The sequence below is a fragment of the Anabas testudineus genome, chromosome 4 (genome assembly GCF_900324465.2).
Source record: "Anabas testudineus chromosome 4, fAnaTes1.2, whole genome shotgun sequence".
Taxonomy (NCBI): Eukaryota; Metazoa; Chordata; class Actinopteri; order Anabantiformes; family Anabantidae; genus Anabas; species Anabas testudineus.
Window position 1 is genome coordinate 4114539 of NC_046613.1, and position 14796 is coordinate 4129334.

At 38.0% G+C, this 14796-nt stretch overlaps 1 protein-coding gene across 1 annotated transcript in view; it reads left to right on the plus strand.

Moving 5' to 3' along the window:
* tgfbr3 (transforming growth factor, beta receptor III) overlaps positions 1 to 14796 on the plus strand; it is a 62096-nt gene that overhangs the window by 13388 nt on the left and 33912 nt on the right. Inside the window, exon 3 of the mRNA XM_026345065.2 lies at positions 7104 to 7291. Coding sequence (XP_026200850.1) covers positions 7104 to 7291 — 188 coding nt within the window. The remainder of the gene's footprint in view (positions 1 to 7103; positions 7292 to 14796) is intronic.

The following is a 14796-nucleotide window of genomic DNA, read 5'->3' on the forward strand; positions in this document are numbered from 1 at the left end:
CTGATTTGTCTCTAACTGGCACACAGACTGACATCACTTCCTGTACCCAAATCTTGGTCTGATGCCACACTGTACAACAAAGTACATTCTCTGGAACAGATGTGTTTATCTTTAGTAAGATATGAGAGGACCTATATATGGTTCCTATATCTTTGTATGTACATTTCCAGTTTAGTGTTTACTACACAAACCCCATTTACAGAAATGCAATAAAAACTGTGAAAAATTCTGTCTTATCTTTTTTATCTAACAGAGAAAAGATTTTCATTGACTAACCTGAGGTTTTATTCTTGTAATACCAAAAGTGAAGTTGGGACAGAGGCAAATAATAATTGGTTTCATATCAGTCGATATTGATATATATTGCCATAAAAGTCAAATCACTATTTCTGTCTAGCTTAAACTTTCCTTTTTACTCCTAAGTGAGATGTGAAGCTGCTTGAATTAGTCAATTTAGACCGTACTTACTGACATTAGCATGCCTTTTGCAATGAAGTGGGCAGATGCGTTATTACTGTGTCTCTTTATTTTTTTGTTTGTAATACATGGTGCTGGAAAGTAGACACTTCAAGTCTGTGTTCTGCCAGTATCAGACTGGCTGTTTTAGTGGAACCACCAGCACTTGTTTTGGTCTAGTCCGGTCTGGTCTCGCATTGTGTGTGCGTTCAGGGATGATACTGCTTAGGATAATAAAAAATATTAATGGTATTACCTGTCTTTGTGGGAACATGCTTTTGACAGTCTGTAGTGCACACCACTTCTCGGCCGGACTTTAATTAGCCAGAATATCTCCACACTACTCTTCTTTTCCAGTTTTAGAACTTTGGCTTTATAGCTTTAAGAAATTGTGATTATGAGCTTTTTCAGTAATTGCATAACATTTTATAGGTCTGAGAAACATAACACAAAGGTGTATTCTTCAGTCCTTCATTCTTTTTCCCAGAGAAATAATTTCTGTTGCATCCATTATGCTCATGGAGTGATCACAGATACAGAGACTTACATAAAGCTTGTGGTAACATATCAACATATTGAATGAAAGTACATATTCTACTTCAAAACATTACAAACTAACTGAAGCATTGCTCATTAAGTTTACAATTACTTTGTTTGTTGCAACTTTTGTTACTTGAGAATAACTGCCTAAACAATCAACAATATTGTTTTTGAGAACTGCAAGACGACCAGTACACAGACTAATTTTGATTGGTCTCTTCTTAAGAATGTTAATGATATAATGATGTGACTTTAAAAAGCTCTTAGCCTGGTAAAAGGTGTAAAACTGAAAGCAGACCTTTTAATCATATTATAATAGTTAGGAAAGACAGTCTGTTAGACTTCAACGGCACATGTGAAAGAGATATCAGTGCTTAAATCACAAAGGAGCTTATAATCCAGAAGGATTCTGCCAAAGACTGTGAAAAGTGTCTAGTGACATCACTGCCTGGACCTCACACTTTAAATATATCAAACCTGAGTATTTATACAGTCTTCCTCTTCAATTTGGATTTATTGTCTTCACTTCCTGTCTTACCACTAACACTATCACAGGCAAGCCTAAATTCATTTAGGCAAAACAGATTAACAAAATAGTTGAATTAATATGTTATTACAGAAAATCTCTCTTGCATGTGGTCATGTAATGCTATATCTATGACCTGTATTTGAATGAGGTGGTGTAAGTGTGTATGTTTGGTGCAAATACCCATAAAAGGCTGAACTGACAAAATAAATCTTTATACCCTTTAGGATGAGTAACATTAACTGTACAGGAATGGACCAGACTTACAAATGTAAAAGATGCAAAGTAAAATAAAAGACTAATGTTTAGTGAAGAAATTAAATCCAATAATAATTGAACTTGAAGTGATATGAAGTAAAATTTAATCTTCAGCTCATTTTCCAACTGCTTACAGTGTAAACACTCCCACTTCAATTTCATTACTATTTACACATGAATTGGCCTTTGTTCTATATAAAGTACATGTTAACTTTTTTGCTTTTTATCTATTTTTTTCCTTATTCTTTAACTAAGACTTAATCAGATTTTGGTTCATTACATTTCAGCGGACACTAATAGCCCACTTTCTCACTTTTGAGTTCAGGTTGTTTTGGTGCTTAAACTTCAACTGAAAATACATTTAATACTTCAGTTTTATCCAGCACTTAACCTAATCAGAGTATTTCAGTGTTTTACTATACATTTATCAACAGGCACACATAACTTTCTTCAGGCTTCTGTATGCTCTTATTATGATAACCACTAAGGTGAAAGTGGCTTGGGCAGAAATCCAGCTAGTCAATGTAACTTCCTCTACCCACCTGCAGTATAAGAGGGCAAAATTGGCAATGAACGTTTATAATATGACTAAATTTTTTCCAGCAAGTTTCCTCTAGCTTCTCACTTTCACAGTAAAAACCACAACGCTCTCTTTTTTCGTCACATGTGGTTTTTCACACCTGTGACATTTGTTGGCAGTTCTGATGCCTGTCACTTTGCAAATCAAATTTTTAACAGACATACATAGGTAACAAATTAAATATTTAAGGCACTTTTACTTTTTTATAGTGGTCATGCAGAGATATCCTCTGATGATCTGACTGGTTTGCTCGCTCAAGCCTTTCAAAATGTCTCAAAAAAGTGTGTTATAGCACAAAAACATCTCTTAATACACTCAATGTTAGCTACAGACAGTGAGCTGTGGGGGTGGGGGGTGGGTGAGTGTCAGTGGGTGGGGTCCAGTCTAGTTTTGATTGGGAACTGTCTCTTCTTCTCTCAGAGTTCTTTCACCTGTTTAATAAATGTCAGAAATCCCTGAATGCAAAGTTGGAAAAGCAAATTTAAATTAGCACAACACATTTTTTTAAATACTTGTAATAATTATTGCAAGACTAAAATGTTGTGTAATTCAATTATGAATTGTAAAAGTGACTTGAATGGGGCGTGTTGATTATATTGATGTTAAATATGTTGGGCTGGATTATTCAATTTATTTTTATTTGTGTAGCGCCAAATCACAACAGAAGTCACCTCAAGGCACTTTACTGTGTTTAAGGTTTAAGACCTTACAAATATAACTGTATACAGAATTATATAGAATACCCAACAACCACACTTGAGCAAGCACTAGGCAATAATGGAGAGGAAAAACAGAGAAAAAGGAGGCGACAAAAAAAACAAAAAAAAACCAAAGCAAAAACATTGGGCCGGTAGGGTCAGTAACTGCACTCTGGAAATGTACAGCTCGAAGGCCACGAATACCTGCAGAAAAGTACAGAGAGAGGGAGACAAAGAGGAGGAAGCACAACAAATGTTAGCTTTTGGTTTTAATGCCTTGTCTGTTGCATTTTAATTTTCAGTTTAATAGACTTCCTATTAAAAAATAGTCAGGTTTTAAAGTTAAGAACTTGATATATGTGTCTCTTATTATAATTCAGCAACAGTGTCAGTTTTCCATTGTTGGCTGGACTAAAATTGATGAATAGCATGCTGTATTCATCTATATGCAGTGTTAAATTCCTGTATGTGCTGTATGTGTTATTAAATTCCTGGGATTATCTTCAGTATTTTCAAAATTATGTTAAGCATTCAGAATACAGTTAATACTACTAGAATACAGTTTAACATAGTACTGTACTACAGAAATACTATACAAAGCAATAAACTGCAAAGGTTCTAGGAGGGCACAATTAATACTTCGGTTTGGAGGAACTGTAGACTTAAGGAAGTATTTGTGATATAGTATACAGAGTGTCTGGTGAGCTTAAGCTAGACTTGTGTTTTCAAGAAGAGTGAACAACAGCTTCTCTCATTCCTCTACTGTGGGCTTTTGGCCTGGCCAGCTAAAAGGCACTAGTGGCAGCTGGACAGGACGTACTCTGTACTCACTTGATGACAGAGGAAACCAAAAAGATGGCCGGAGAGGATGGGAAACAGAAGCGGGGGAGAAATGCAGACAGACAAGGTGACAGAGGACACAAAGAACTTGGACCACAGAAAGCTTAGGAGAGAGGTGACAAAAATGACAAACATGTTAAAGATGAAGGCTGTAAGACCATCTTCAAGCAGATTGAAGTTCCTGTGACTACAGTTGCACATATTCTTCAGAAGTTAAACGTCCATGGGACTGTAACCCACTTCCCTGGATGTGGCTGCCAGAGGAAAATTAATGATAAATTGAAGAGAAGAAGAATACGAATGGTAATCAAAGAGCCCAGAACAACTTCCAAAGAGATTAGAGATCAAATCGAAGGTCAAGGTACATCTGTCAGTGTTTGAACCAAAGTGGACTTAATGGAACAAAATATTGAGTTAAGGGTACCATCATTTTTTTCCAGGCCATTTTCATTTCATTTCAGTTTGTTGTTGAAATACTTCGGTTGAACCACAACTCAAAAGCATTGTCTGATTTGCATGAGTCATTTTTTTGCAGATTTTTATTTATTATAACTTTTGCCAGTTTCAAGTTATTTCAGTGATGTAGTTTGATGAAATTAGGATTCATCCTCTGGAAGGTTGTGAGGACATACTATAGGCCTCTATAATATTAGTTATCTGTGCATAAGATATTAGCTGTGCAGATACATTGTGATCAACTATGCCCCTGGTAGCATATAGCCAGATAGTAGGACTACACAAAGTATCTTTTCCACATTCAATAAAAATATGAGCATATTTATTGAGATTTCCTGCTGTGGTAGACGGTATTGAAAAGACAGACTGACTGGTATTGCCATTTTAAGATTAAAAAATAACACCTTTGAGTGCCCTTCCTATTCATGTGGTGTTTTTTTCCTATATGCCTCCTTCTATTTCTGTAGCATTTTTAGGTGATTAGAAAATCAGATCTTTGCCTGAGTATTGTAATCTTTTGGCAGTCTCCCAGAAAGAACTACATTTTTCTTTGTTTGTCTGACGTTTGTTTGTTATTCTCCATGTGTGAGGGGAAAAAGTGAGTTGGAGTGCCCTCAGACGTGTTTGTGGGAGTGAGGCATGATGACATGGTTAGAAAGGGAATAGGCTTTGGTCCTTTGGGAGGAAAAAGGTTGGGGAGGGGTAGGCCAGGGTTGAAATACTGATGCACCACAGGTTTTTGCTATCATGGCCCATGCTTTATGTATTAATGAATGTACATATGCTCGCAATAAGACTTTCAAAGTTTATCTCTCTAAGCTTGGGGGGAATTCACAAGCAGCAAGAGACAGCATAAAGTCTAGGTTGAGTAGGTTGAGACCTCTGACAAGGGCACTGCATGTCTCAAGAGACAAATATGGTAACAATAACGGTTCTGTTTTTTTTCTGACAACAAGAAAGTAGCCATGCTATACAAGATCTCTGGCTTTATGCTGATCCAACATAGGCCTATTGGAGAGAAGGCAAAGTGAAAACAATAGCTATGTGTTTTCAGCAAAAAAAAAAAAAAAAAAAAAGTAAAAGTTTACCCCTAGCTGTACCCCACTGCTGAGGCACTGTGTTTTTAGACTCAGCTGGGGAGAATTTAACATTGTTATCCAACTGTCTTTTAGTTAGACTTTAATTTTTTCCAAATGTTCCATCTGATTGCTGTTGGCAACCTCTGTGTGTTTAGTGTGATATGTTTGAAATGTGAGTGGGCCTTGGCTGGCACAAGGCTATGGGGTGAAATGCAAGGTCTGACGCTGAGATAAAACCTGACCGCAGTTGACGTAATATACGCGACTCTCTAATTGAAAAGACATACTTGGTACTTTATTCAAATGGTGTTTCTTGTTTTTGAATCATTCTAACTTCATGTGAAATGGGTGTAAGTGCAAGTTACACCCTGCATGTCTTAAAGGGCGTCATACAGATGTTAAACGTACACAATGTTTACACTATAGGGAGATCTTGGGCTGTGCTTGTAAACCACATGAAAGTTTGTGGCTGATGCAAAGGAAGTACTGTATCACGCTAGACATAATGTGGATGTTAAGTGCGACCCTATAAACATAGGTGAGTCTGTGTTTAAGTCAGATAGGGATTCACAGGTCACTAACTGTTCATTACAGGTCGTCATCCAGCAGACAAAGCACAGATACAGACCCAACTGAGTGGGCTTCAGTGTTCCTACACACTGAGAGCTGCTCTGCTTGATTCACTGTTTTTTGTAGCCATGACTGTTGTGAAATATTTAACTGGAAAAGGAATATATACTAGAACAGAAAAGACTGTGCTCTGCTAGAGAATGCTCTAAATTGGACTTTCATACAAGTGAATGAAAATGATTAATAACTTAAGTACATCAGAAAGACAAAAATGGGGCTTTGTACTTCTTATCAAACAAATAATGCATTTCCTTTAGTGCTTAGAAAAATATAGAGACAGTTTGAGTGTGTAAATTACACTGAAGACTTTACTCTTCACTCCATGGGGAAAACCCCACCTCTGACAGGTGACCTCTCCTGAAACTATATGCTCGTTTTACTCAGTTTTGTGATACTAATCATATATGTGTGCTTCAGCTATTTTGATTGCTCAGTAAGTTGCCCTGTGCAGTATGACACAGTTGGACAGTGTGTGTTTGATTATTACTGTAGACCATGCTGACAGGTTTTCTACCTCAAATTGTCTGGGAACATTGCCAAGGAAACTAGTGGAGGCTGCAGCTAAAGGTTAGATACAGGCTATATAATTAAGAGTGTCACCTTATCACTTAAAGTGTATAGTCTGGTGCCTCTTCTGCTATATTAGAGATGGTGAAAAATAAAAAATAAATAAGAACAGTTAAAATTACTTTAAAGGGAATAGTTAATTATAATTCTATATATAATTAAATAGCTTACGCCTTACTCAGCCACATAAACAACCTACATTGTTTAGAGGTAAAACACACATTATATTAAACTAAGGAAATGTGCATTTATTTTTTATGGTACTAGTTACGCCCTAGTACTATTTAAGAATGATTATGACTTTACTTTTAAAGAACTATACATCTCCACAATTGCAATTTAATGTTGTTAAATTGTTGCGGTTTTAAGCCAAATGACAAAATGTAAATCTAAGTTAAGCATGTTGAAAAGAAGCTGCACATAAGGTATCATTTGATATTTTTTATATATATATTTTTTTTTCTTCATTGCAGGGCCTTTGTTTCGCAGCCCATGTGAGCTGCTGCCTGTGGGGATGGGACACCCAGTGCAGGCTATGTTGAAGAGCTTCACTGCTCTGTCAGGCTGTGCAAGCAGGGGCACCACCAGTCTCCCTCAGGAGGTCCACATCATCAACCTCAGAGGACATGCTCCAGAGAGACCAGACAACACCCCGGCAGAAGTGAGTCATCCTCAGTAAAAGAAACTAAACTACCACCAGAATTAACTCTTTGTTAGACTTTGATCCAAAATAGAACACAAGAGAAGTACTAAACTTTTATCTAAAACCATACATATGTCCTCAGTATATTGTTTTTTGAATAAATAACACTGTGTAGAGACTTGTATATTGTTTTACAACCAAACTGCCAGTGAGAAATAATCCATGCTGTCCTATCTTGTGATGATAAAGAGTGCAGTATTTGCCACTCAGTTTTCCACTATTCTATTTTAATCTTTTTCTGATAATAGCTGCCAGTGCTTCTTTTCCCTTTTCCTTAGAGGAAGCTTCTTGGCCAGAGTCATGAAAAATGTGGCACAGTCAAGCTTATTAGCACATTCACATGTATAGTGAACTACCAATAACATGCTAGAAAGCCAGGAACATCTCTATTGTCATCTTGATTTTGTGTTTTTATTCCCAGGGTCTTACTTCTTTTCAGTCATTATGGAGATATTTGAATGAGAAAAAATACCTTTGAGCTATGTGAAATACTAATAAGAATAGTGTCTGATTAAATGTGCAAAATTCACAAAGATTTTTTTACCATCTTTCACCAACTGCTCTTTTATGGCGCAGTTTACACTCATTTTGGACTCAGTGTCAGCTTTAAGTAATGTAAGTGACTGATATGTTCCAACTACTTATTTGTTTTGAATAGATCTCTTTAATGCACTCATGCAAACTGCCAGCACATCTCCTCATAGTGTCCCTAAAGTTCATCTCGACTTTAACACCTGAAGACATGGAGTGGTTTCAAACAGCATGCATCTTGGCAGGACTTCTCATCTTAGTTCTTAGTTTGGAAATGACTCATTGGCCCACAACCTTTGAAAACCTCTCTGTCTGTATTTTAAACTAAGCTTCCATCCACCACAGTCACAGTAGTTTCAAAACCAGCATGTTTAGGCTTGCCAATGACATTTTGCTGCTGCTGATGTCTTAAATGTTGCGAAGACCAAATACGCACAATTGCATTTTGTGAGTGTGCTGTGTTAGCAGGTAAATACAGAAATCAATTTGCTTCAGTAGCTTTGTGATTTTTCTGAAACTTTACTACATGCACTTAAATGATAGGTTTCTGTGAGAAGTGTTTGTCTTTTGTTCTGGTCTGTCATGTTTACTCCACACTATGTTATGTGGAGGAGCTGAAGCACTTATGTTGATTTAAGATTTGTCAGTTTTTTTATTACAACAACACATTGCAAAACATGCAGTGTGAGTAAATACAGCACGCTTTTGTCAAGATGGATTATGATTAGACACAGATATATATACAAAACAAACTGAATTATCATGATGTCCAGATGATGTTGTCTGGAGGTGTTTTTTAGCTAAAAGCAGACATGAGTTAAATTGCAAACATCCATGTACTCCCCAAACTATAAGCGCAGGAAGCAAGATGAAAATTGATGAAGTCAATGTTTAAGAGATGCATGTTTCTTTAAATGATCACTTACAGCATGGCTGTTACAAAAAGTCCAGTAAAATCTTAATTTGAGAGAAACTCACTTCTTGACATCAGTTTATCTACTTTCTGATAATCCATCACATCCATGGTCAACTGAAGGCTCATGCAGAGGAGGCACAAATCCTGTTGACTGTTCCCTTGCCTTCAGCCTTGGTTACAGGTCACTGTAGCTCTGGTAGAGATTACATGGCCCTATAGAAGCTCATTCTGTAACTGGAGATTTTTGCTTGTGATTTGATAAGATCCCCTAAGGGACACTCAGCCCACACACTGGTCCTTGACGGCTTTTCCAACGTAGAACGTGGGCACATTCTGGCCTGTATGGGCGCAAACATCCTCTTCCTAAATGCTGAGCCTTTGCCAAGGCTGTGTTGGAGGGTGCACAGTGTGTGACTGTGGCACAATCTGCCCCTGACCTTTTTATGACAGAAGGAGGTGATAATCCAGTGGAAAAAGGAATCATTACTTAGAATGAAGGATATCTTTAAATGTTGCCTACCACCTAAATGGCTGCGAAAAAGAATCACGTTGCTTTTGATTCTTTATCTTTGAGAGTCTAGGGCATGAAACAAACTTCCTTATGTATGAAGTAGTTTGAAACCAAGGCTAGTCGGAAACAAGTTTGTTTGGAAGGTTAACTTCTTGAAAGCAAACTGTATTTTCCAAGTTGTGACACTCCAAAGCTTCTTAACAGAGGGGAATATTCCACTAAAGAGACGTTTTAAATATCCAACACTAACACCATTAGGCTTGACAAGTGGCTCTTTGCGTAGGAGAACATTTATTAGCTATGTCAGTCTAGATTAACAGTGTTTACAGTGGATTTTGATTTCGGTTGCATGGCAAAATAAACTACCATAACTTCCACATCAGGTTCTCACATCACTGTTGCAGCATTATCTATTTCTCAGTGTGTGCCAGTCATATTTTTAGAATAATATGGCTAAATACCTTTATATACAGTTACACATGCAACTGCCAGTGCAGTTTTTGAGATCATTTTCACAATGGGACTAAGATCATCTTTTATTTGACTAAAAGATGATCTTAGTGCCATTGTAAAACTATGGGTCTATGGGTAGATAAAGATGTTTCCGGGAAATGGGGGACTGTAAACAAAATCCTGCTTGGAAGTCATTTATTCAAACTTGAAAGTTTGCATACAGACTTTAATTTACCATTGAGGGCACCTTCTTAATTTTAGTAATTTTAATCCGTCTTAAACCTTTGATTTGGAAGTGTGTAAATTTATTTTAGTCTCTGTAATTTCCTCTGCTTTGCTTTAGCATATGCATCCTTTGCTTATTTTCAAAGTCAGCAGAGAGGTGCCCGGTCTGGTTTCTGACTGGTTTCTCCTCTTCACCTCTGCTGATGGGGGAGGATGTGGTGTCTGGCCCACAGAGCAGACTGTGTTTGGATGTTTTGAATGATGTCCTGTAGTACAAGAGGTGCCTGTGGCTGAGCTTTGGCTGTCTAGGTTGAGGTGCTGCTGGGGAACATGATGTGCCCCAGTGACTCTTTAGTAAGTGTCTGCAGAGAAAGGCCTTGACCAGGTAGGGTAATATAGTAAATCTGCTATTACACATGGTGTGAATGGGCTAATACAGAGGGTCACATGGCCAGTTTTAGACATTTTTATACACACAGAGACAGGAACACATTCTGCAGCTGCGATGTGTGAGGCCTGCTTCACATCTCTTTCACATCGCTGTGTGAAAATCGCAGCTTGCAGTTTGTTCATATTTTCAGGAAAGACGTGAGAGCAATGAATTGTTTCCTGCCTGCACCAGTGAACCCATTCTGTATGGGCATTAAAGTAGGGGTATGAACTGTTACCCACAGAAAAAAACGAAAGCAGGACCTGACTCGGAATACAAACTTTGGCTCCTGGCCAACCTCTACACCAAAGCAGAGTTATTAAGCGCAGTGGAACACATCAGTAGTGACTGTGCATAGTGCTTCATCTGGGATATTCTCAAAATTACAGGGCTGGCAGTCACCATGGAAAAACACAGCAGAAGGAGAAAATGTGCCAGTCATTCTTCAAGAAGCCTAAACCTAGAAACATCAACAATAATATTTTGGGTAGCATTCTAGTGTCTTGTTGCTGATATAAACATTTACTGGTCTTGGATTAAGACTGTGATTTAAGCTATCCCCTGTTTATAATAACTACAGTAACTAAAATGTAGGTGCAAGTTTTGAAGCAGACTCTGCTGTCAGGACAGACAGGACACTGTCACACTGAAATATCTATTGCTGTGAAATTTCATATAGATAATCATGGTTCCCAGAGGATGAATCCTAATATATTCATATTTCAGCACATGATTGCACCACTTGATGATTGCATGATGATTGCATGCTTGTGAGTCGTTTTATGCATATGCTGAAATAACTCCTGCCTCAGAAAATTCCCACTGAGGATTGCTAGACCAGATCATATTTATACACTGCCTTTACATGGATAGTTTGTGATTTCAAAATAAAGTTTTTCCTACTAACCTTTCATGTAGACAGTGGGCTCAGCTGTCCTTTTTCATAAAATAAAAAAGAACAGTTACTGACACCTGCCTGAACAATATTTTTTTTTGCTTCAGAAGTGTTATTCACATTTGTCTGAAATAAAGAGTGATGATTTCTTCAGCTCCAGTGGTCCTGATCAAAGTAACATAAGCCCATTTTCTTCCCAATACCCATGTGGGCCTCTATAGAGAGACTGGCCAGATTGGATAGGTCTCAGTGAAGTGACCGTTGGATGAGCTTGCAAGTCACAGTAACTCTGTAGTGCCAGGTTAAGGCCATGTGTTTTAGAAAATAGTTATTTCCTCGAATAATTCCAATTATAATTTTCATATTTTCGAAATTTGATTACATTGTAAAAGAAGATCTTCATGAGTAAACGAACAAATGAGAGTTACAGTCTGAGTGAGCTGTATGAGCTAGACTTTCTGCTCAAATTTCACCCGAGCTTTAAACCCCATAAGATTTTGAGGAAAAAAATCTTTTCGTGGGTTGAATATTGACCTGTAGGTGTTGGTATTTTGCCACTTAAGCTCTACCAAAACAATGACCTCATCATTTGGTCTTTTTTGTTCCCCTTGCTCTGGTTGTAGGTATCCATTCTGAACATTTTTCCACATGTTACTTCTGTCACATGCTAAAATGGCCTTTTGCAGCCTACTAACAATGCACCACTACATTTGTGTTGATGCAGACCTTTCATTATCACGGACACCTTGTTCTGAAGTTGCAGAAAAAAGATTTAGAGCAAAAAATAGTCAAGTCCAAAAAGGCCTCTCGCCATACAGTTTGTTGATAACGTGAAAAATAAACTAAAGCAGCTAGTGATATCTCAAAGCTTTCTGTAATCAGCTTACCAAAGGCAAACATCAAACACGGCCACTGGCTCTGAATCAGGGTGAGGCAGAGCAGATGATTGTTTTATCAGCTGGAATTCACAGATATCTTTGACTGTATGAGTGACTAGCTGGAGGAGTTCAGCAAACAACTTGCGAGAGCATGGTGAGATGAGCTCATACACAAGATGAACTTTATTCAAGCCATTGCTTTTATAAAAACTTGCTATTGGGAATCAGTTTAAGGCCTTAAAATGTTACTGAATATCATACAGGTTGTATTCATTTTCCCCTGAAAGCTGAACTGAAATTTGGTATGTTAATTTGCTAATGTTTTGTAAAATGAAAGCTTGGCAGCCTTTTACTGAGCCTGATGCTAGGAGACAGGAGAATTTGGTAGACATGTGTAGCCTACATACAGCAACACAATACATTTGCTTCCACTTCTTCAGCAAGCTGAGTATTGGTGATGCATTGTTAGTGATTTAACCATCATGTTAACATCATGTCTTTCAAAGCAAGTTACTTTCTGTACTTTTTGTTAGTTGTAAGATCTCAGCCATCAACACCTTCTGGATCCTATAGCTAGAAAGTTAACAGCGGATTGACCCCCTGCAGCCAAACTGCAAGTTGTCAATAAAAAAAATGACCACCAAGAAAATCAAAGTACTGACATTGCTAATCGAAAGTAAAACTTCGGTACTATACTCTAATGCAGGGTGTGCTGTCACAGCGGAAAAATAGGTAGTTAAACTTATGATAAATCAAAACAAATATAAGGAGATATATACTTCAATCTTTGCAAAATAGGTATTTTGATTTCAGTTGATCTTTTATCAGAATGTTTACTTGGTTTGTCTCCTGCTAAGTGCTGTGCCCTGCCATTCTGCCGTATCACTCAAAAGATTGCTATCCAGAGGTCCTACCTGTCTTTGACGTATTTACAGGCAATTTCTTGCAGTTTAGTGCTGAACTAAGTTCAGACTGATTATCATCACAGTTCAGAAGAAAGGCTCCAGGTAGCATCCCGTTCATGCTCAAATATGTGGGTGGCACTGATAACAGCGGTCAACAGATTTTGGTCCGCCAAGCCTTTGTCAGTGAGCTCCTTTGCCCCAGGTCCCCCTTCCATCTATACACCCTCAGTGATCCAGAAAGAACTAAGATCCAGACAGACAAGACACGCACACATACACACATATCTGATAACGCTCTATGATTGGTCCCAGACAGTATGCTTTTCTCCTCTTGCAGCCATGACTTTGTAGTTCTTAGCCTGCTCTCTTTGTTTTCAGTGTGTTTGCAGTGTTCCAGTCTGCAGCATGCAGCAGTTCTTTGATACTTATCTATTTTAAACCAAACTCATTCCTAATGAGTTTGGTTTAAAATAGATAACACAACATGCAAGTTTCATGTTGTGTTGGTATTCAGTTCCTGCTTAGTATGTTTCTGTTTTATATCATGAAATACATTGTGCTTTGTGTCTCTCTGAATGTGATTATTATTTCCTGGAAGGGAGTGCATTCTCAGATTAGGCTTATTTTTTGGCTAATTAAAGCATGTTTTGGGTTTTCTCTGAATCACTAGGGACCATCAAGAACTTAATTAGCTCTGTCAATAGAGGAAACTCCCTTTTCCTGCAAGGACACTGAGCTGTGCTGTTACTGTACTTGACTGCTGGTTACTTTACTGGGCACAATATTTGACTATGTAAGTATTACATTACAGTGACATACACTTTAAGCTTGGTGTCATTAAGTTGGCATGAAAGGTCATGAAACTGCAATCACATACTCAAGGCAATTGTAATTTTAATGGGTGACAAATAAATCACCCATTACAATTACAGTGTCACAGACACAAATAAAATCTAAATCTAACCATGTTGCTTTGCCATACAATAAAGGCTTCTCTGTGATTTATCTTTTGTGTTTTCGTTTCAGTTAGTTATGTGTTTGTTGTTGGAGCTGATTTAAGCTTAGAGTTGAAGCTATATGGTTTTTTCTAAACGTTTCCATTGTTTACACATGCTACCACCACTAATGGTATGCTGTGATGGACTTTGCTTATCCTCCTACAGCTGTCGTCCCTTGTGGGGAGTTTAATTTCAGTAACGTGATAGGTTCAGACAAGCCTCCATCCCTTGTTGCTGGCAAATGTGTCTCTCAACAGTAATGTACACTGGACCCCCAAATCCCTGTGCCAGCCTCCTGATAATCAATCAGGCGTAGCCTCCTGTCCCCAGCAGACCCTCTCTGCAGGGTTCTCTGGAGGTAACTGCATCAACTCAGTGCCACCTGATCTTTGTGAACACTTCTAGAGGTACTTTGATGCCTACTGTTTCTGCACCTCCTCTCTCTACACCCTGGCTGTGTGACAAGGTCTGGTTGGTATGTGCACCAGTCTTACCAAACTTCATGACAGCAGCTCCGTGGGCTGAGATGTGCACCAGCTGCTGTTGAGCCCTGAACATTACTTAGATTGTGCAACTCCAAACTAGGTTTGATTAGTATTCTTTCTGTTTACCTCTTAATATTTGAAAAACTCTCGTAATAGTTACCACAGCTTTCCTTTTTTCACCCACAGTGCCTCTTGGCACTTCCTCTCCTTAGCCCTCTGTTTATTCGTGTGTTTGC